This window comes from Ictalurus punctatus, chromosome 27, assembly GCF_001660625.3.
Source record: "Ictalurus punctatus breed USDA103 chromosome 27, Coco_2.0, whole genome shotgun sequence".
Taxonomy (NCBI): Eukaryota; Metazoa; Chordata; class Actinopteri; order Siluriformes; family Ictaluridae; genus Ictalurus; species Ictalurus punctatus.
This window is the reverse complement of record NC_030442.2, coordinates 3202032-3225512: the sequence shown is the minus strand read 5'-3', so window position 1 is coordinate 3225512 and position 23481 is coordinate 3202032. Positions and strand designations below refer to the sequence as shown.

The 23481-nt window shown below is 41.7% G+C and overlaps 1 protein-coding gene across 1 annotated transcript; it reads right to left on the bottom strand.

Annotated features, from left to right (window-relative positions):
* Positions 1 to 5839: 5839 nt before the first annotated feature.
* On the bottom strand, positions 5840 to 23257 carry si:dkeyp-34c12.1 (uncharacterized protein LOC570187 homolog). The gene is made up of 10 exons (XM_017458862.3): positions 22473 to 23257; positions 21461 to 21566; positions 21101 to 21222; positions 20553 to 20651; positions 20257 to 20453; positions 19717 to 19780; positions 19566 to 19628; positions 16565 to 18340; positions 16287 to 16469; positions 5840 to 6244 (listed from the first exon to the last, which is right to left on the bottom strand). Exons 1-9 carry the CDS (start codon positions 22641 to 22643, stop codon positions 16296 to 16298), a joined length of 2772 nt encoding a protein of 923 aa, XP_017314351.1. The 5' UTR covers positions 22644 to 23257; the 3' UTR covers positions 5840 to 6244; positions 16287 to 16295.
* Positions 23258 to 23481: the final 224 nt, after the last annotated feature.

The following is a 23481-nucleotide window of genomic DNA, read 5'->3' as shown; positions in this document are numbered from 1 at the left end:
TTCTGCTCTAGAACACAATGAATCTCTCTTTCGCCTGGAGCCAAATTCATGGGAACGACTTTCACACAGATGCAGAAAAACAGCGACGCTGCACACATTCGTGCAAAAAGATGTCACGTCTACCGTCACTCTCTGGTCACAGAGCCACGATTACTAATCGTGCACACCTGCGCGGAAATAACCCGGACTTTCACACAAACACACGAGTAATCTAGCCTACGATTCCAAGAACGTGATTTCTATTACGTTTCATGAACCAAAGCCTGCTCAGTTTTTTTTTTTTTATTAATAATGCCTGGTTTTGATCATGATTTTGGATTTGCACTCATCTTGCTTAAAAATAAAAACCCACGTTGAATGACTCACATATTGATCTTTAACATTGACATGTGATCTTCAATGGTGTCCAAACTCTGAGATTCTAGTGTCGACGTCTGATCTATTTTCACTTTTCCTATATTACCCACAATGCCATTCTACTTGCTGATGGTAGTGGTGCAGTGGGAATTAGCCCTGGACGAAACGTACCTTCATGGTGCGCCGTAACTCGTATTGCGTAAAGTGGATCAAAACTTTGTGGCAGAGAGTTGCGTATTTCACCAACACCAGCCAATCAGAAACATAAACAGGAAGTGCTACAGTACTCAAGATGCCAGGTCATATTAATGAGAAATCCAGCGCAGAAATAATGGAGATGTTTCAGTTGACGAGCCGGATGGGATTAGCGTGAAAATTGCCGCTTTGGAAGAGACAGCAGGACAGATTAAAAGGACTAAAGCGCGGCTGCATCGCTCTCTTTAGGTAGAGATGAAGCGTTCTGCACCACATCGCGCATTACATCAAATCAGTAACGTTTTGTCAATGAGAAGTTTAAAAAGCCAAAAGGACGGTATATACGCCTTTCTCCCAACGTCAACATGTTCTACAATTGAGGACAGTCTTGACTGAGGGAAATGCTGATGTGACAAACTCTCTTCATGAATCAACTTTCACCCGTTCCGTCATTCTGCACCCGGGTCCCTCCAGGCGGCTGCTAACGAGCTCCGCGACAGGCAGTGTGTTTTTCGCTAAATCGTGTCTGTATTTACTCGCCATCAAGGTGTCAGGCTTCGGCTATTTCTGCCGCTTTTGTAGCCGCGAGAGAAAGAGAAATGACAGGCCTGAAAAATTTTGGGAAAAAAACAAAACAAAAAAAAACATTACAACGGCTCAGAAACAGCAGCACGAAAACAAACCCAGCTGGCAGGAAGTGGGTCATTACCTGACTGAGCAGCTTCCTGTGGTGATTTCTCTCTGAGCCAGGCCCAGTTCTGTATGGGCAAAGTAGACTTTGGAGAGATTGTTTTTGGCTTTAGTTAGATTAATACGTGGAACGGTGAGGGTCTAAACGAGATGTGGACGTTTATAGCTGCGTTTATTCTTCTGGCAGACACTTGCATCCAAATCGACTTAAGAAGCGAGGCAGAAAATAATCCAGGCTTACAGCTGTATTTCTGCGAAACTGACTTTCAGAACTTTACAGTGATGCCCGAGCAGCTTGTCCCAATTAGACTGGTGGAAAAAAATACTTGTTTAAAATGTTTTTGTTTTTTTATTTCCCTTCATGTAGTCAAAGTGTTTTATCCGTCCAATACCACGGTAATTTCCCAACGATTTATCCGTTTATAGTTACATTTAGTTATGCATAATGGCAGCTGTAAACAGTCATTCGTTCAGCAGCTTCTCACTGCAGCTTGCAAGTGAAAAGTTACAGCTTTACCTCGGACTGGTACAAAGCCTCTGACACTAGAGACTCCTTCCATAAACATTTATTTAATAACACTACATATTTTTTAAAAATCTGTTTCTTAGTAGCTTTAGATTGTTCGGCGTATGTGGCGCGTCCATCGTACAAGCCCCTGCGAACGAGCTGTTACTATAAACAGGCTGTCTGCCACATCGTAGCTCAAATTAGCTCAGAATTTCGCCCTCCTAAGGCCAAGCGCAAAAAAAGAAAGAAAATATCGCACTTTGTCGTGTAGCGGCTCATTAAGCTTTCTCGTGGGCGAATCCAATTTGAGTAATATCCACGCTACAAGGAGCACGTTTTATTCTCCACGCTTACTTTCCTAAACGGTTCTGGGCAGCAAGTCCGACATCCTGCTATTAGCGAGCGCAAAGAACAAAACCGCTTCACAGGCCTCCCCTGTTTTGGGTCCGAGTCGGTTTTCGTCAAGCTGTCGTCTGAGCTAAATTGCTGCCGGGTTAAGAGAGTAAAGTGGCGCGTCGCTCAGGCCTGAAAACAGGCGAAATAAGAAAAACATGGGAGGAAAGAACCGCAAATGGGCTCTCACTGGACCATTAAATTTGAGAACTGCTGCTTCACAGGAACCTGACTGAGGTGAATGTGTGCACTGTTCAGATGGAGCGTGTGCATGTGCGTGTGTGTGGTAAGGCCTTCATTAAACCATCACGGCGAGAATTGAGTCATGGTATGCTCATGATGTCATAGCATAACACACAAATGCGAACAGAAGCCCTAACCATACACACACACACACACACACACACACACACACACACAAACCTGGCGCCTGGAACATTTTTAGCTTGACGACAGGCCTATTAAGGACTCCTGTCTCGTCGTGGCAAGGATTTGCTTCGGATTGTGATGCATTTCTTTACGTTCGATAACTGGCTTATAAACTACATGGGCACAAAAAAATTTATTTTAAATGATTAACTTCCTTTTACTTAATTTGGACAAGACAGAAGCAGCTAGAAGTAAGTTTTCTGATCTCATAGTAACCATGGATGGACTTTCTGTTTCGTCATGTGCAGCAGTAAAAGACCTTGGTGTGATTATTGACTCCAGTCGATCATGTGACGCTCATGTAGATAATATTACTAGGATAGCCTTCTTTCATCTCGGAAATGTTTCTAAGATAAGAAATATAATGTCAGTACACGATGCACAAAAATTAGTTCAGTGTTTACTGTCTGGATGTTCAAGTAGGAGCATAAAGAAGCCCCAGTTAGTCCAGAATGCAGCTGCTAGAGTCCTAACTAGAACCAGAAGATACGACATCATCACCCCGATCTTATCCACACTGCATTGGCTCCCAGTGAAATCTCGCATTGACTCTAAAATACTATTATTAACTTATAAAGCACTAAACGGTCTCGCGCAACAGTACCTGCGCAAACTTTTGGTCTTTTAGGATCCGCCACATCTACTTAGATCAAAAGGTGCAGGCTATTTGTTGGTACCTTGAATAATGACGGCTACAGCAGGGGGAAGAGCTTTCTCTTACAAAGCCCCACAGTTATGGAACAGTCTTCCAATTAAGTGTTCGGGACTCAGACACAGTCTCAGTGTTTAAGTCCAGGCTGAAAACATATTTGTTTACTCAAGCTTTTTGTGAATAGTTTTTCTTTAAGTAAATGAGGACCGGTTCCCTTTTGAGTCTGGTTCCTCTCAAGGTTCCTCACCATTGCCTCTGGCTTGCACATTAGTGTCAAATTCATCAATGTAAAATTTATATTCTGAATTTATTTATTCCTGTAAAGCTGCTTTGGGACAATGTCCATTGTTTAAAGCGCTACACAAATAAAACTGAATTGAAATCTTTGAGTCATGAAGCAAATACATTTTTTTTTTTTTTTTAAAAACCCATAATTCTCCAAGAAATGAAAGGTCTGCACTGTTTTTTCATTATAATTTTTCTTTTATTTATCTTTAAATCCCATGCTGATATTCAGAGGTTGTTCATCGTTCACGGACGTATTAGATAATCTCAGTTAACAGGAAACTGACCTGAAAAAGTTCTAAGCAAAACCTCTTTAAGAAGTTAGACCTTGTTTTCTTATACTTTTTAAACGAGTCCAGAGACACTGCATTACAGATTAATAAAAATCATTAGAGATTTTTATTAATAAAAGAATAACCTTCTTATCCATTTATAGTCACAATTCACATCGGGTTCATATTTGCTTAACGCAGTCCTGAGGGGACAATGTGTTACAGATCATTTAGTTTTATTTGCCCCTGCCCTCTGCCCCCACCCGAACCATTTGTATTTGCAGAACAGAACCAAAAAAAAGGAACTGTATCAGCATCAGCATCAGCTGCTCCAGCTGTGTTTGTCCAACCTGAAATCACAGCAGGGAATAACATACATCTTAGCGAGACATGGGAAGAAATAAAGCAGCGTTTGGAAAGGAGAAGTCGGTTTCTAGGCCAGCGATGTCTGTACATTTCCTGCAGCATGAAAACCACAAGCTCGCTGTATGCTCCTCGGCTTCTCGAATCTGTACCCAAGAACATCTGGGTGCATTCCAAGCTTCTGTAGTAATTTTCTTCGTCATATGACATGAAAACGTTTCACAGAAGCACAGCCTTAATCCTGGCTCCAGCTTGACGCTGCAGGGCTGAAGGAGTTTTTGGGGGGTTTTTTAAGGGCCTGTTTTACTGTTTTAATATTGGCGCAATCATCGAGATCCATAGTTTCACGGATGTGTGACTAGTTTACAGAACGATAATACGCCGAAAACCGCAAGCGCGCTGGAACGGGAACGGTTAGGAAAGAACGGCATCCAATATTCCACGGTGCCGTTCTCTCCGCTGGGCTTGATTTCTCGGGAGGGAATCTGGAGTCAAAAACATCCTGGGAATCCGTCCCCCTCGTGATAATTACATGATTTATGACAGACTACCGTGGCACTCGGAGAGACTTCTTGCGGCGTGTTTATTTGGCCAGCCTGCATAGCGGGGATCCTGTTGCACTGTGGTCAGGGAGACATGGCAGCGGTGGCCTGTTTTGACTTGCAGCTTCTTTTTCTGTTCCAATCAGAAGAAGATGTGGAGATCACAGGTCCGGACATGAACAATACTGACTCACTGTCTGATCATTCAAAGCCAGTCGGGGCAAACCGTGTGCCAAAAAAATGAACAACATGGTTCCTGATTCGCCTTTCCCTAGTTTCTTTTTCCCCCTGTTGTCCCAGAGTCTGGATGTCCCGGATTCCATGCTCAAACACAGCCATGACTGTTTGTTTTCTGAATTCCTCGACTTTGTTAAACCTCAGAATGTGGACACGGAGAGAAAGTCTGACAAGAGATGGATAGCGAGAGATGTTTAATGACCCATCGTTTGCCTCGCACCTCCAGGGTCGGGGGTTTGAATCCCACCGCCGCTCTGTGTACGTGGAGTTTGCATGTTCTCCCTGTGCTGCACGGTTTCCACCCCTAGTCCAAAGACATGCACTGTAGGCTGATTGACATTTCCATATTGTCTGTAGTGAGTGATTGTGCCCTGCGAAGGGTTGGCAACAAATCCAGGGTGTCCCCTGAGTTCCCTTGGATAGGCTCCAGACTCCCCCACAACCCTGTGTAGGATAAGCGCTACAGAAAATGGACGGACGGATGGATGGACAGCACAAGCACACACGTGTATCCTTAATCCTGTAATATAATGATAGAATTATCTCCATGTTTAGGTTCCTGTCACCCCTGTGATCCAATTCTTGTTGATTTCTCCATCTGACTAAGTTTAAAAATAGTTGCGATGATAAAGATCTTCTATAAAAAAATATTTTTTTAAACCTCCAGGACTATATAATTTAAATTCGAAGTCATGTTTTATTTAAAAAATAATAATAATAATAATAATAATAATAATAATAAGCACCATGTCACCTCTGTGAGTGATGTCAACCTTTTTTTTTTTTTTTTTTTTTTTTAAACTTTGCAAGCACTGTAATACTGAAAAGACAAACACACACACACACACACACACACACACACACACACACACACACACACACACACACACACACACACACACACACACACACACACAGCAATACCATTGATACTTTTAAGGTCACTGAGGCCCTTTTTATAATAACATACAGCTTTATTATAAACCAGACTACACGCTGGCTTCTGTTAGGGCAAGACATTACACACACGGCATCGTATAAACTCTCAATGGAAGACGTACACAGCTTTACATCAGACCATCCTTTCATACATGTTGAGGAATATTCATTTATTAGGATGACGTACGTTACACAACACATTTTTACAAATCGTTGAGGACGGCCAAAATAATAGGTGTGTTACATTAAAAAAAAAAAAGAAAAAACACAGAATAACTAAAAGCACACGTGCGCGCACACACACACGCACACAGAGCTCTCTCTCTGACCTCGGAATATCCTGGCAATCTCTACAGCGTGAGCAGGAACGCACACTTCCCTCCTGAAAACACACACACACACACACACACACACACACACACACACACACACACACACACATGTGCGGTTAGTAACAGCAAACACTGTGAGTGTGTCCTGTTTCTCCTGCCTGTAGCAATATTTACTAATGAAAACCAAGAAAACACAATAAATGAAGAGCTAGCATTACTTATCCTGACTAGCTGTCGGTTCATTAGCATGTCGAAGTGATTTTCAGGATTGCTTTAGGATTTAGGTGGTTCAAAAAGCTTTCTAACCATGTTGCTACATGAGGTCCAGGTAAAAAAGTTCATGAGGACTAGCATTAAACAGTTAGCATGATTTTGTTTGTCCTGACTAGCTTTTTGTTCATTAGTAAATCTTAGCCAGTTACTGTGATTTGATATGTATTGTTTCAGAAAGTCCAAATTTGGGCTCTTTGTTGTCTGTGAAACTATATTAGGGTTCTGCGAGAGTCGAATTAGCCATGTGTCATGTCAATTGCAGCAACGCGTATGAAGTAAGCCGTGAAGAACCACAATACGGACAATAGCACTGAAGAGTTTAACGTTTAGTAACGTTACCCTCGGGGGGGTTTGGCATTGACCCTTGAAGGCTCCATGTAGAATAGAACAGTTTACCCCTATCAAGGAAGCCGAGTACCCTTAGTTATCCAAACGACCCATAAAAAGTATTAGGGTGTAGTATTTATTTAGGATTTAAGAGCCCATAACATATAATGAAGTGTTTCAGGAAAACCCGCTCTTCTAGGGTTTGTTCTACATACCTTTTTTTTTTCTCCTTACAGTGTAGCCCTGTTAAAGGTCTCCAGCCTGTAGCATTGTTTACCAACTAAAGCATAACTAAAACAATGAAGTGAAGACTAGCACTTTGTGTATGAGTAAGCATGAAACTTATTTATCCTCAGTAGCATTCCAATTAGAAATACTGGCATTTATTATTTTTATTATTATTATTTAGATTTTTTCTTTTGGAAGTCAGAACCAACTAAGGAGGAATTTCTAAAAGTGCAACGCTGGGCTCCTGGGGATTCCTGTGAGGATCCATGAACGTGCAACTAGCCATGTTCTAATTTCTTAGGAAGGATGAAATTGATGGTCTCCATCAAAATCTGGTGTCTGCCCCAAAATGCTTCAGAGAACGACAAACTGGCACTTGCAGGTTAGATGGTAAATAAAATATCATCTTGTGAGAGATGAGATGTGTTGGATTTGGGCTGAAACTGAATTCTCCAGATTTTTCATGGAAAGGGCTGAAGGCCAATGACACGTGGCATGACGTGGCATTTTGCACCAATGGCATCTCTCTAGATATGCTTCCACCCAAATGTTTCACAAATGATCAGTGATGTTCTTACAAAAGGAACCGATGTGTGTCTCCATTAACTATGGTTACTTAGGGGTTCCCGAGTGGTGCAACAGAGAAGCGTCCAAGTTATCATCAGAAGATTGCGAGTTTGTATCCCAATGATGCCACGGACATCCATAGCGGGAGGCCAAGAGACCAGAGAGGCTGTCCTCCTCTGTGGTTCTGTGAGATCGTGTATGTGAAACAGGGCTGATAGCATTTCGACAGTAGTTATGTACAATAACGTGTCTTGGAGGAAGCACGTTAGCCTTCGTCCTCCTCGGTTTGTAGCTGTTGGCGGGTTGGAATTGCCAGATCACCAAAGTGAAAATAGAGAGGGAAATGCAAAACTACTATTATTTAAATATTCCAACAGATGGACAATGATGAAATGATGGTGTGGAAAATGGACACAACAAAGACTTGGGAAAATGCCTGTAAAATCAACAGGCCTGTTCCTCTACTAGCAATCCCAGGTAGCTTTGACGTTCACTGTAAATCAGGAGAACGGTCCACAGAGGGTGAAAAAATCAGCAACGCACACGTATGCAAACCTTGGCACGTCACACCTCGGTCGAATGACTTCAAAGCAATAGAACAAAGAAGACCAAGTAAAAGTAAGTCATGAAAACTTACCCTTTCTCATGAAGGAAGAAAAAATAAAAAAAAAATAAAAAACAAAAAAAAACCCCAAAACACCAGAATCCCATCAAAGACCGGTGCACACAGTTCCTCAGCCTTTTTCCAAAGGTTTATTTTAGAATACCAAAGCAATGAGCACTCCAGACAGCACTTCAGCGTCTCAACTCTGCAAATATTTCAGACACATATTGGGCAAATATTCGCACAGGGCCCGTGCCAGTGTATACAGCGCCCAGCTACCTCGTGTCTATCAGCCATGAGAGCTTCACAGCAGGGAAGTGGGATTTACAGTGTTCAAGAAACCCCAAACAGATGTCAAAGAGGCCCCGTAGAGTTTTAAAAACACCTCCATGGGGATTGAGGCTCAGGAGCAAGGCGTGATCCGCCATCAACCTCTTAGGCAGAGCGCGCACGTTACACAAGTTTCAAAATCTCTGAATCGCCGACCCATTCACACGACACAACTTTCATCCCTTCATAGATGCCCCGGAATTATTCGGCGACTGGGAAATTGGGGCTGAAATCGGGTCCCATGAACCAGGACTTCTTTCCTCATGCTTATGATAATCTTATTACATTGGATTCTTATGGACTAGATAAAAAAAAAAATTTTTTAAAAAGGTGGGGTCAGAGTGCAGGGGCAGCCATGACACTCCGTCCCTACAGCACTGACGGTCAAGATGCTTGAGGGCTCAACAGCAGCAGCCTGAAAGTGCCAGGGTTTGAAGCACAGCCTTTAAGCACTGATCCACTATTGCCCCAGAACCAAGCTTTTGTATTGAGAGAGTGTTCTGCCAAGGACGACGGATGTCCAATTTCTGATTACACAAGAGCAGACGCTTTGTGGATAAGAACTGATCAGGTTATTAAAAAAAAAAAAAAAACCTCACAGCATTGCAACAAGGGACAATTGAAAACGAAAACCTCTGACTGACTGTGGCTAACTGCCTGCTTGCTCCTGTGGTATCTCCATTTAAGGCCCGAGGTGAAATTTTATACTCGGAAATATCGACAAAACCAAGAGAACCGTCCAGAAGGTTTACAAGCTTGCAACCTCAGGACATTGAGGCTTTTCCGTGTCCTTTTCCATCCCGGCCGGCCAGCAGCCGAGTGCCGTCAGCCAAGATAAGCCGTCACGCTCGCTAATACAAAATGTAAAAAGTTTCATTTGGGTACCGCTGATATTAGGTAATACTCTGCTCCACATCAACCACATCGTCAAAGTTCACTAGCATGAAAAGAATGACACCAAACTGTGGATCCTTTAAAGTTCCTTGAAGATCGTCTTGCGGATAATGGATCGGATCGACTGAACTCCACCATCGTCCGACTCTGGCGTCGTTATTGCCAAAGGTGCTTTCAAATGTGGGATTAGAATTCATCCCTCTCCACATTCCCTTGTAGACTAGAGGAGGTGTGTACACAGACTGTGTCTAAATGTTTAGTCTTCCGTTTTTTTTTTGTTTTTTTTTTAGTTTAAGTTTAATGCTTCTCCACCGAGTCAGCGCCAGATCAAATTCTCACTCGACAAACCCTTTTTTTTTTTTCTGCTCTCCAGCTGAACCGCTCGCTTCCTCAAGGCATTCTTTGTCCAGAAGCAAAAATAAATGACTTCAGCTGTTTTTTTCTACACGTTCACCAATAATTCCTGAAGGATTTACAGCTCACGAGTCTGACGGGTGTGGCATGCATGATATATCGAACGTCAAACTGACATTGTGGGGATAAATAACCCAAAACCTACCGATTTCCTAACGCTCCGATTTCTATCTTATGATAAATCACGTCTTCAAAAAACTGATCAAAACATCGGCCTGCAGAATTAACGTTCCTGAATTAAGAGGGAATATCTGAAGCCTCTAAACCAGACAACTAGCTTCTCACGAAAATAATCTCCCCAGCCTTATTTAAAACAGATTCATGGTCACACCTTGTGTGTTTGGCAAACCGAATGTGGTCTGAAACAGGCTTAATGGTACTGCAATTTTGGGAGAATTAAGGAGAACATCAAAAACCGATGTTGTGCTCTTTCTCATGGCCAGAGCTTTCTTTGAATCCGTGCTGGCAGGATCTGGTTTCACACTTTATTCACACGTCGAGCTGGCTGGGTCTAGACTTGGCATGGTCGCCGTTACATGTGGCACATTTTGCGCATACTGGAGCAGAGCCGTTTCTTGTTGCTAATACACTTTTATGGGGTTTTCCTTGGCTGTGGACAGTGACCTACAGTTGTCTCCAAACCGAAATGGGCAAACATGACTGAGAAGGATATGTGATGACACAACTGTCTCTATCCTGATGCTGTACCAGCATGCATTCTTTTCTCAATTGTCGTTTGAGGTTTACACAGATGGCTCCTGGACGTGATGCTGACCTCTAGTGGCAGTGACTTAGTGTGCACTGAAAGGGGCTACATTAAGAACTGTGGTCCTCGATATCTATAATAACTATAAAGTCATAAATGAAGTTGAAATCTGATCTGAGAAACAATCCTGCTGACCCTGAACATGCATACGCCTTACTTGAAGAAAAAAAAAAAAAAAAAAAAAAAAAGTGGACTGTGCCAAACCAAGGGTTCAACAGTGTTTGGCGCTTCCGTCCTCAACCGAAAGGCGTGTCTGGAAGGACATCGCTCATATCCAAAAATCCTTAAGACAGGTTGACCTGAACGCATACTCCTCTTCTGAAAAGAAGCTGGTCCAAACCAATGGGTTCAGCAGAGAGTTACCATGACCTTCAAATCACTGCTGATGATACCACATTCATTGGAAAGGAGCGGCGCTGGTTTCCTGAGATCTCTAGGATGGCTGCTTGCCACTAATGCTAGGAAAACAGAAGCTAATCCTTACAGCAACACACACCGTTCCCACTGCTGCCCATTCATCATCATAATAACGGTCTTTCACAAGACCTTGTATAGCAAGGGATCATGACTGGGGATTGAGCTGATGAACGAGCAGCCCTTCAGGGACTTTTAAGGTCACCCGGGAGTGGATTCCACACGTCGGTTGCACATCAGGACGGATACTTTCATGCTATGTTTCCTAGTCTTCCCAGGGCTAGAATGTCTCTTTGGCAGAGTGCGTTAAACAGAACTCTTTCCTCAATCATGGTGTTGATGTATTTGATCTAAAAATCACTTTTAAATCATAACTACTGCAGAGGAGCACATCATCTCAGACAGGGAAGGAAAAAAAGAAAAGAAAAAAAAAAAAAGAACAAAAATCGGACTCATTTCTAACATCTTAAGATTTAAAACCTCATTTAGAGGTCAGCACAAAGGCAAGACGTTGACACAAGGCTTGCGGCGGCATCCTGAAAGCATAACTTCGAAATGATGTAAATGCAAACATTCCAGGATCACAGGCTTCACTTCCATCAAATAGAAAGGCTGACCCTGGCCTAGTCAGACAACCTTGGGCAGACAAAAAAAAAAGTTCATGATCTCCAAGATCCACAAAACACTTCAACCTTCAAGGCTGCGCAAATGGACGGTACTCGTTCCAGACTGTTCCCGAGCTCCAAAAGCGAGAGACCGAGACGGGCAGATCATCTCTGGCATCTCGGAGGTGGTGAACTCATCCGTTTACAATCCCTGCATCTTTTCAAGGCCAGCTGTGAGGAGATCTCAGAAGGATGCCTCGCTGAAGAAATGCCATATTATATATACATATATATAGAAACGCCAGACTGCACTTCATCCATAACATCCAGGGATAAACATAATGACAGCCATCTTAACACTGATTAGCTGAAAGAGCTGCGGGCTGGATTTTTATCCACGAGTAATCCTGATGATTTGTTGAGAGATTACTATAAATCGGTCACACCCCAACCGACCAACCTAAAAGTTCTGTCTAGTTCTCATTCCCAAATTCTGCAAAACGACAGAGGATGAATTTCTATAACCAGCACACGTAAAATTCAAATCCTGTAGGTTGTCTTTAAAAGGTGGAGCGTAATCCATCTTATTCTGAAATCACTATACAAGTTAAGTCGGACGAATTGTGTTTTTATACACGACTAGGAAGCAGAAGTGCTTTCGACCGTGACTCACACGGCTACGACTGCACGCTGATCCGATTCCACAAATTATTTCGCACCTTCGACAGAAGGCATCGAGTTCATTCACAGAGCAGAACTAAAAGCCGTGGAATTCATACACTCCCCTTTGATGCAGTTTCGCCTTCCAGTAATGAAATCTGTCTGGTCACCAGATGTGCAAAAAGACGATGGAGGGGGGGACCAAAAAAAAAAAAAAAACACACACACATCTTCCTGGATCACAAGGTCATCAGAGCCATATAAGAGCTCTCTCTTCTGACTGAGGTGTTAAACAGGCGGAGAATCACTTCATCACGAAGGACGAGCTAGAGTAGAGTCCAAGATGCCACTTAGGATTAACGGTGCTGTCCTGTAGGCGTTTGTCTACGAGCTGCAAGCATGTTGATCCATCTGAGGAATCGAGGCCTGTGGCCTCCACATCTCTGGCTGGACTATAACCAATTGTCTAACAGCCCCGAGACTCGTTCTTTAAGACTGGGTAAATAAGACAATCGCTAACGTTAACACTCCAGAAGTGACCGAGAGATAAATCAGACCCCGACGTACAAGAGTCCGAGGGGGGAAAAAAAAACAAAAAAAAAAACAAAAACAATCGGCATTTTCCTGCCATTATATTAAACTGGTAAAGCTGGCGTGCAGTATGGTTAAAGCTTGACCTCCATGAATTTGATCCAACATCCTTGGGTTTTCTGTCTCAATGAATTGAATTCAGATTTTCACACATCATAGCAGCTAATGTGGGCTGAATTGAAAAATTACATATATTGTACGTCATATATAGTATATGTACTACTGCAACAAAACGGAGTATTAAAAGTATTTTAATATAATTATTAAATTCAGCAGTAAACAGTTTAAAAAATAAATAAATAAATAAAAAATACCATTCTCTCCATCAATCAGATTTTGTATTTTTTAATAAATGCCTGGAAAGTTTTTTCCTTCTACTAAAACACTACACAAAATTTATATAAAAATGTAATGGGCCTTAGGACCTTGGCACAGGAGCGTGATAACTATAGTAATATGATATTACAAATGACTGAGTTCATGTACAATTCGTTATTTATTAATTAATGATTAATGAGTACAGTCCTTAATGTCATAAAATCAACGCTACCACTTTCACCAACAGTGCTGTGAAAAAGAATTTGCCCCATCCTGATTTCTTCTGTTTTTGTGTAGATCTCATACTAAATTGTTTCAGAAATTAAAACAAAATCTAAGATTAAACAAAGGCCACCTGAGTAAACCCACAATACAGTTTATAAATGATAATGATATTATTTATTGAAGCAAACAAACATCAAATACCAACAGGGGCCTGTGTGAAAATGTATTTGCCCTCCGTAATTACAAATTTTGCAAATCTATGAAACAGCATTTATAATGGAGTTCAGCTGGACTGGACGCAACCAGGCCTGATTACTGCAAACCCTGTTCAATCAAATCAACACTTAAATAGAACTTTTTCAACAGCATGAAGCTGGTTAAAAAGGTCTTGCCCAATAACACACTATGCCAAAGATGAAAGAAATTCCAGAAATGATGAGGAAGAAGGTGATTGAAATACATCCATCTGGGAAGGGTTACAAAACTATTTCAAAGGCTCTGGGACTCCAAATAACCACAGTGAGAGCCATCATCTCCAAGTGGAAAAACTCAGCACAGTAGTGCCTGACCTTCCAAAATTCCTCCAAAAGCACAGCGACGACTCATCCAGGAACTCACAAAAGAACCAAGGACAACATGAAAGGAACTACAGACCTCTCTTGCATCAGTAAAGGTCACTGTTCATGACTCCACTATCAGAAGGACACTGGGTAAAAATGGCATCCATGGAAGAGTGGCGAGGTGAAAACCACTGCTAAACCCAGAAGAACATTAAGGCTCGTCTGAATTTTGCCAAAACACACCTTGATGATCCTCAAAACTTTTGGGAGAATGTTCAGTGGACTGATGAGTCGAAAGTGGAACTCTTTGGAAAACCAAACACCTTATTCCACAAAAAGAACATCATACCTACGGTCAGGCATGGTGGAGGAAGTGTGATGGTGTGGGGATGCTTTACTCCTTCGGGGCCTGGGCAACTTGCAATAACTGCAGGGAAACATGAATTCTGTTCTCTACCAGAAAATCCTAACGGAGATCGTCGGGTCTTCGGTCCGTACGTTGAAACTCATGCGCGACTAGATTATGCAGCAAGACAACGATCTAAATCATAGGATCAAGTCCACCTCTGAACGGCTCAAAAAATAGCAGTTTTGGAGTGGCCTAGTCAAAGTCCTGACTGGAACCAATTGAGATGCTGGGGCAGGACCTCAAACAGGCAGTTCACACCTCCTGTGTAGCTGAACTAAAGCAGTTCTGCAAAGAAGAGTGGACCAAAATTCCACCAGGGTGCTGTGAAAGACTTTTAGCAGCTTTATTGCTGCTAAAGGTGGCACAACAAGATTTTAAGATTAAGCGGGCAATTATTTTTTTCACGAGCGATAGGTATTTGCTTCAATAAAAATAAAAAAACAACTTATTGTCTGTTTACTGAAGTTGCCTTTGTTCTATGTTATGTTTCGTATGAAGATCTAACACTGTTTAGTTCGAGAAGTACACAAAAACAGATGAAAATCAGGAAATACTTTTTCACAGCACTGTATCTATCAAAAACAACCTTCTCTGGATGTTTTTTTCCCCCTTCACAGTTAACGGAAAAGTCACAGTTCTGTAGACTTTTATGCACCATGTTGAAGATGTGACCGTACGCGTGTACGCATAATTGTCGTGGTCTGCGAGTGATTCCGTCTCATCAGTAAGTCATTACGAACGTGAGGTGCTGGACTATGTCCCCATGATAGAGTGGAACGTAAACACTGAATTTATTTATTTATTTGTTTGTTTATTTATTTATTTATTTATTAATCACTAAACTTTCGCACTAAAAATGGACGTGGTAGCTTCGGATATCGCTGAGTCAGAAGCATGAAGTCTGGAAAGCATTACAATGGAGACAAGTTTGAGAGGCGTTTTTGAAAGTGTTAGCGATTTCAACACCAATCCTTCCCCATCCAACAGAAATGTTGACATAAGCTGGTTCCACCCGTCTAATAAAAAAAATAATAAAAAATAAATAAATAAAAAATCACACAGGATTTGATTATAGCGTGAACGCTCTGATCTCTCGCTCTCTCCAAAGTTTGGCTTGTACTCTCCAGTTTTGACCGCAACATGTAGCCCTGCTGAGTGTGTTTAGGAAATGTAGCGTGATGGTACGTTCGGCTGAAATACGTGGATATTTGAGAGGAACAAGGATGAGTACGAACCTAGTTTGTGAAGGACCAACTAGAACTAAATATGTCTCTGTATACAATCCAAAGCAATCCAACATTAAATTAACATCAGATAATACAGGAAAGAGCACCGCGATACGTTCTGCCATCTTGGAATCATGGACATCACGTGATATCAGCATTTTTTTTTTTTTTTTTTTTTGAAAAAGCTGCATTTTCCCTTATCTATTTTCAGATAGTGTTATACTCTTAAGACACAAAGAGCAGGATGGATACAGTGGCCAACAACTTCTGAAATTTCAGACAAAAGTCTGTGCAACACAATAAGCATGCCAAAAATAAATAAATAAATAAATAAATAATAAGTAGAAGTAAAATGTCGAAATCTTTTAAGGTGAATTTTGGAGGGATGTGCATTGTGAACTGAATCCCACGTGCCGTTTTGCACTCGTGTGAAGACTGACATGTCCACTAGAGGGCGGTAAGTGAGCATGGTGAAGTGAAAATCACTATCACGGTCTTGATTCTTTCCCCCTCTACTTAAAATGTCTCACGCCATGTCTCACACTCTCACATGGAAAGCCATCTTTGGGGGAAAACAAAAAATGGTTCGGCCAAAAAAAATATTAAACGTCCCTAAATGTTGTCAATCATCCAAAACACGTCTATTTAAACAGAGATTTAAATGTTTTGTTGTTTCCTTACCTCGGACGATCACCTCCGCCTGGAACGTGTCATTTTCTCAGGGATTGTCTTGCTCAGACTTATATTCTTCACAGCATTCCTTTTCGAGCGACGCACTGTTTCAGGATCACTTCCTAATGGAGAGTTCGGGGGTTTGGCTACTTTTCGGGCTCTTCCCAGTGCCGGCGCTGCATTTAAGGAATCCTGAGAAAGTAAAACCGGAATAGTAAACTAGTCGTTGGACTAAATCTAATGATTTCCATGAGTATTGTGTTGTAAACATTTAAATGCAAATGCACCTCATCTTCACTTGGGTTCTTCCCAGCTTTCTGCTTGGGCTCTTTTTCTTTTGAGGCCCTTCTGCTCAAAATGGTCTCTTTCTCAGGCATTTCTTTTGGGGTCTTCACATTTGAGGCTGCTTTCGTTGAAGTCACCTCATCCTCCACTTCCTTCTGAGTCATCTTTTTTGAAGCGGTCTCCTCTGGGTCGGTCTCTTTCTTAACCTTGTTTTTCACTGCCATCTCCTTTTTATGAGTGTCTGTCCCTTTCAGACCATTCTTCAAAACTGTCTCCTTCAGAGCATGCTCTTCCTCAGCTATTTCCTGCATGGCCGTCTTCTTCAGGTCCATCTTCTTCGGGCCCCTTACTTTCGATGTCATCTTCTTAGTAGCCATCACCCCCTCAACTGTCAACTCTGTGGGCATCTCCATGTCAGCAGTTTTCTTTGAAGCCGTCTTCTTTGGGGCCTTTCGCTTCGATGCCTTTGGTGCAGTCCCCTCCAAGGACATCTCCTCTGGGGCATTAACTATCAAGGCCGTCTCCTCCAGGGCCATCTCATCAGTTTTCTTTGGCATAATCTTTTGGGCTCGTACCTTTGAGGCCAACTCACCCAAGACATTCTCATGCATTGTCTTTACTTGTGAGGCCATCTCCTCTGGGGCCATTTCCTTCTCAGCCGTATTCTTTGAAGTTACTTTTTTGGGGGCCTTTACCTGTCGGGCGGTCTTACCTTTCTCGTCCGCCTCAATCTGAGCCGTTTCCTTCTCACCTGTCTCTCTCAGACCTGTCTTCATCAAGCCCTTCTCCTTCAGGGCTATGGTTGATAGTTTAGCCGTTGTGGATCCCTTGCGTCCTTTTGTCAACACTTGAGCCACATTTAAGGACTTTACCTTTGGGGGAATCTCCTCTGGGGCCGTCTCCTCCGGAGTCTTTACTGTCTCATCTGGGGCCAATTCCTTCTCTGCATTTTTTTTTGCAGTCGTCTTTTTTGGGGCCTTTATCTTTGGGGCTGTATTACCATTCTCAGTCATTTCCTTGTCAACCGTCTCCATCTGTGTCATCTTGTTCTCAATCGACTCAGTCAGAGCAGTCTTCTTCAGGGCTTTATCCTTTTGGGCCGTGGTTGAGGTTTTAGCTGTTCTTGATCCCTTACGGCATTTCTCCAGTGCTTGAACCACATTGGAGTACTTCACGTTTGGGGGCATCTTCTCTGGGGCCGTCTCCTCTGGAGTCTTTACTTGGGAAGCTATCTCGTCTGTGGCCAATTCCTTCTCGGCAGCCTTTTTTGAAGTCGTCTTTTTTGGGGCCTTTCTCTTTGAGGCGGTATTGCCTTTCTCAGCCATCTCCATTGAGACCGTCTCGTTCTCGATCGAACGTTTCAGAGGTGTCTTATTCTGGGCTTTGTCCTTTGGAGCCATGGTTGGGGTTTTAGCTGTTCTGGATCCCTTACGGCCTTTCTCAAGCACTTGAGCCACGTTTGAGAACTTTATCTTTGGGGGCATCTTCTCTGTGTCCGTCTCCACTGGGGTCTTTACTTGTGAGGGCGTCTCACTTGGGGCCATCTCCTCTGGGGACGTTTCCTTCTTGACATTCTTGTTTGAAGTTGTCTTTTTTGATGCCTTTTCCTTCTGAGCTGTCTTACCTTCCTCACACGTGTCCTTGCCAGCCTTCTCCTTTCGAGCAGTTTCCTTCTCAGCTGTCTCCTTCAAGACTTTCTCCTTAGGGGCCTTGGTTGAGGGTTTAGCCCTTCTGGATAACTTGCGACCTTTCTCTGGCACTTGAGACACCACTGAGGCCTAACAGATTAAAATTCCACAATGAAATGTGGAGGAAGAAAAAACAACAACAAATGAATTTTTGTTAATTGTTCTGGATCTTTCTAACACCGGTCATGCCTACAATCAACAAATCAACCTCAACACACCAATACTACGTTCTGCATCTCCTAATTATCCCCTGAAACCTGTTAGATTATAGTGAAAAAACGTGAACAGTGTACACTACACAGAAGAGATTACTTTTCATTTGCGACATGAGAATAGAGTGGCACAGCTTCTCTTATCTTATATTAACTTAGACGTTTCCTAGGGAAAAAACCCTCCAAACCTGTTGCTTTTTCCTGATGAAGTAAAGCCATGAAAGCTAAGATTTTGCTTTTCAGTGTGAACCAATGTCACTAAATTCAAATACTAACCATTTTACTGTGTTTGTGTGTATTTCTCAGTGCATGTACACAATTACAGTACTATCCTTTAGTACACACGAACAGTGAGTAACTGAGATTCAAGACAGCTTATACATCATTTGTTGGGTTTTCACATTAGAAAGAACTCCAGACTGAAATAAACAGGTCCTGGTAAATATGTCAATAACAGCGTGACAAAAAGAAAGCACAGAATTGTACTTGACTTCCCTCTGGAGTTTTCGGAGCATGGGAAATTGCTCTGGCTTTAGCAGTCTTACGGACTTCCCTTTCTGCTCGAGCCGCCTTTGAGGCCTCCTAAAGCAGGAAAGTGTTTCTTGAGACCATGTTTATTGCCGGTTAAATAATAAGTCACGCTGCTTACAGATGATCTCCTTCGAGCAGCGATACACTACTTCACAATGTACAAAAATATTTTTCCTAAAAGCCCACATGGTAACTCAGATTCCTGACACGACCTGTCAGAATAAAGCCCCACCCCTGTAGGAAGTGCCTTTGAAAAGGATATTTGAATATATCCCTAAGTATTTGCACATTTAAAAGCTTGACAAATGCTTGCTGTTTTGACTGACTGACTTTTCAAGAACAATTTTTGGATATTATTACTAAAAATCAATATCTGACCATTTTCAGATGCTCCCTTGCCTTAAGTACAAGTGGACTTGACAGGGGGATTGTCTAAAAATGGCCACCTTTTAAGACATTTGTGTGCCGTTTTAATTCATTTTACAACAAAAGTCTAACGAATATTTTCGATCATGACTGAAATTCACAAATTTTAATCAGCAGAACGAACTCGCTTAAACAATTTCACACACCTGTTTCTCCAACAGCCGAGTCTTTAACCCTGCGAGTTCCACCTTCAGAGCATCTATGTTTGCCTGGAAAAAAAAAAAAAAAAAAAAGGTTTTTGTTATTCTGAACAAATTAATTTCAGGTGTTGTTTCACCACCCAGTCCAGAGTGTTACCTGAAGTGTGATGATTTTCTTTTGGCAGATGTCCATGTCCCTCATGGCTTTCTCCTCCATGTCTCTAGAATGAAATGTTAGAAAGATATTATACATACACACATATATATATATATATATACACACACACACACACACACACACACACACACACAGGTGAATTAAAAGCATGAAATTTACCATGTCCGCTACTTTTTAAACGACATTCATTAAAATTTTGTACTGAAGTAGTGCTACAGTTTTGCTAATACTTTGTGTGGAAACCTAAATATTGTCCAAGTATCATGATACGATATTTTTCCCCACATTGCGCGATCACTTAATTAAACTTCAGTTGGTGTACTACGCCTTATTTGTTACGTTTTTTTATTTCTTTTTTACCAATAGCGACATATAATTTGGTCAATATTACGATTTATCAACTCTCCTGGAGTACAGAAACGGATCTCCGGCTCTCTCTTCTCTCTCTGTCTGATCGTAAGCTAAAACCTGAATGTTGATGTGTAAATCACATGACCGTAAAAAAAAAATCCCTGCTACCTGAGCTCCTGAGCTTTAGCCGCATCTCTCTCGAGACGACTGATCTTGGCGTTTTCCTCACGCACGGCCCGCTGAACGTCCTGGAGATCCAACAGCGAGAGCAGAGCTCTGTCTCCCAAACCGTCCAGCTGATCAGAGGTTCGAGAACAGGACAGGACGCTTTTACACAACTGCAGCAGCGAGTCGCAGGACGGAGTCTGCAGCACACGGGTCAACATCACAACAGTGTTTCTGGACAATACAGAAAGGCACAATGGCATGAGCGTGGAAGCTTGATTCTTATTGAGTCACGTCACCTTAGACAGTTTGAGCAGGAGTTGGTCTCGAGAGGCGACGGCTAGCTCCAACCTTTGAGTTTCGACCTGTAGAGTTTTCTCGACCTCGCTTAACTCTTGCTGTAAATAGAAATAGAAATTTACTTTGTTTACCAAGTTGCTAAGAGCAGCAGGAAATGATGAAAAATACATTCCAAAAAGCACAAACCCACATTGGCACTCAAGTTCAAAACGTCAGAAACAATTCCCCGACAGACAGTGTGTGCATTGTGCTAGCTACGGTTAGTTGACTAGCCATGCTAGTCAGCTCTCTGTTTTTTTTTTAAAAGCTAGCTAGATTAATATAAGCATGTGTACAGCATGTCGGATATACACCGGATAAGACGACAGTTTCCGTTTCGGGTAAAATTGCTGACTAAAGATGATTACAAGTGGTCTTTTTTTTTTTTTTTTTTTTTTTTTTTAAGATACAATACCATGATAAACGGCTAGTCAGTTATTGTTACGTAAAATAATGACACAAAGACATATACATGGGCACACGTACAACACATGGCCTACGTGTTTACCTGTAGCTGTTGGGCTCGTTTCTGCTGCTTGGCATGATAGACGTACTCCAGGTCTGCGTCAGTCCACTGGTAGCCCTGCATGCCCTGGATGAAAGCGTCAGGGTCTGCGTTCCACATCTTCGCTAAACACCCCCCCCAAAAAAAAAACACCCCAAGAGTAGTAGTTATCAAACACACTAAATATTTAAGTCACACATGTACACAACATCCATTTTACTCTTCAAACATCTTACACGACCAACTACATTGTAGGTCAAAGGTGCGACAGTAAAAGTTCAGTACTGCAGTCTGATTTGAGCTTACAACTCAAACACATAAACGTGAAAACCAGAGAACCCACGTGTTACGCGGAAAACGCACCAGACGCTGACGTGACGCTGGACCTGCGATACGACTTCCTCTCCTCCTTCACAAAGGTGCACGTGGCGTCGTCCTGCCCCCCGTTGGTGTCGTCCTCCGGTACCGTCTTACAACAAGAGACAAGGGGAAACATTTGTAACGTTGATTTTAAGAACATAGATTAAAAAACATAACCACGCTAATCATCTCCCGCACAAAGAATATTATTTACATTATACCAAGCGGGATTCTGATTGGTCAGAAGAGGCATCCATTCATATTCATTTTCTCTGACAGGAAGTAGTGTAGCTCCAAAAAAAAAAAAAAAAATCACAGGTTTCTATTAACGTACTGGTTCCAACACGTTATCGTTGCTATAGTAACCACTCATTCACAGGAACTTGCACAGCGGACGCTCGACATGATCTAAGAATCTAAAGACTAAGAATATCTAAGAAGAAGATTTGTTTTTAATTTTAAAAACAACTTAACAAATCAAAACACATAATTGTTGACATGGTGCATTCTGTAAGGTGTTAACGTAACATTTATGGAAGGAGTCGTCAGCGTCAGCGCTCTGTAAGAATCACAGGTAAAGCGTCAAATATTTCCTCGCTAAACTGCTGTGGTACAAGAAGAATAAAACATTGTGACAATGAATGAACGCGTTACTGTGATTGGCGTTTGCGATACTAACGTACGTGGAAATTTACTTTGGCGTAAAATTATTCTTGACAAATCCGAAAGAAATGTGTGGTTTGTTTGTTAGTGTACTAGATTTTTTAAAAAATAAATCTCTACCAAACAAATTATGTCTCTTGTATTAGGTTAAATAGACTTTCCAGAGAAGCCACGCCCCTTTCATACACCTGGCTAGAACCGGTTTGTGTGGCATCCGAGTACTTTTCATCATCTCGTACTTGATTAACAGGCCTACTGTAGTTTCAGACTAATTAGTTAAAGCCTGGGATTTAAACCTAGGACTGATTCCGCTTTAAAAAAAAAAAAAAAAAAAAACCCCAACAACAACAACCTGTGAGTCTTCTTCCTCCATGATGGCCGGTTCTTCTGATGGACGCGTGGTTTGCGTGTTCGGGATCTTAGTCGGAGGAGTTCTCTGGAGCTGTCGCCCAATAGGGATGAGATTTAAGCGTTTATTCTCTAAAGGTGACTCACACGGAACTCGAGCCCCGTGTGAACTCATGGCGCTTTAACGAGGAAATTTCTGTGAGAAGTTTTAATAATCCGTTTTAATAGCCTTGGCTATTATTCGACGCGCATGCGCACTAGCTTACAGCGCACTAGGCGCCATCTTGGGGATTCTGCTTTCATACATAACAACTAATATTAACACAAACACACTAATACGTGATGTAATGTGTACTTTGCATCAGTCGTTCGTAGATAGTAAAACGTATGGACTTAGCTAACACCCATGAAATTCTCTAATGTTAGCTAGCTTTGTTTAGCATTTCTAGCTTCACGCAGCATCAGGGTGAAACTTAATTATCTCCTACTTATTAAAGATAAAGTCACGAATGAACAGAATTTGAAGACGGGAATTAACTAATAATAGACTTCTATCCGAAAGAACAACAGTCACAAACAGGCAAATTTGCTGCAGTTAAACGCTGCAAGTTGTTTAATTAATATCGATGCCCAAATTCCTGTGTGCGCCCTACACACGTGCACTACACGCCTCTTGAAATAATAGGATGTACTCCCTATGTAGTGCACTAGGCAGACAATAGAGGGAGCAATTTGGAATGTAATCAATCAGACACCACGCCATGATTTAGAAAGGATAAATAAACTTTTTTTCCTTGGGTTTTTTTTTTTTTTTTTTTTTTTTTAAGAATGTTGCGTTAGCTATTTTTTTAATTGTATTCAGACATAAATATTCAACACTTGTGTGTACATTTGTTTTTATATAAACGAAGTGTTTATATAAGTACATTGTATTAAATATTATCATTAAGCTACCATATATATATATATATATATATATATATATATATATATATATATATATATATATATGT

Excerpts from the sequence above, each read along its gene's own strand:
- si:dkeyp-34c12.1 (XM_017458862.3), bottom strand. The coding sequence starts at position 22,643 with ATGAGTTCACACGGGGCTCGAGTTCCGTGTGAGTCACCTTTAGAGAAT. Across the intron at positions 21,223-21,460 it reads CAGCGTCACGTCAGCGTCTG|CGAAGATGTGGAACGCAGAC; the intron begins GTGCGTTTTCCG and ends GGGGGTGTTTAG. Across the intron at positions 20,454-20,552 it reads TCCTGCTCAAACTGTCTAAG|ACTCCGTCCTGCGACTCGCT; the intron begins GTGACGTGACTC and ends CGTGTGCTGCAG.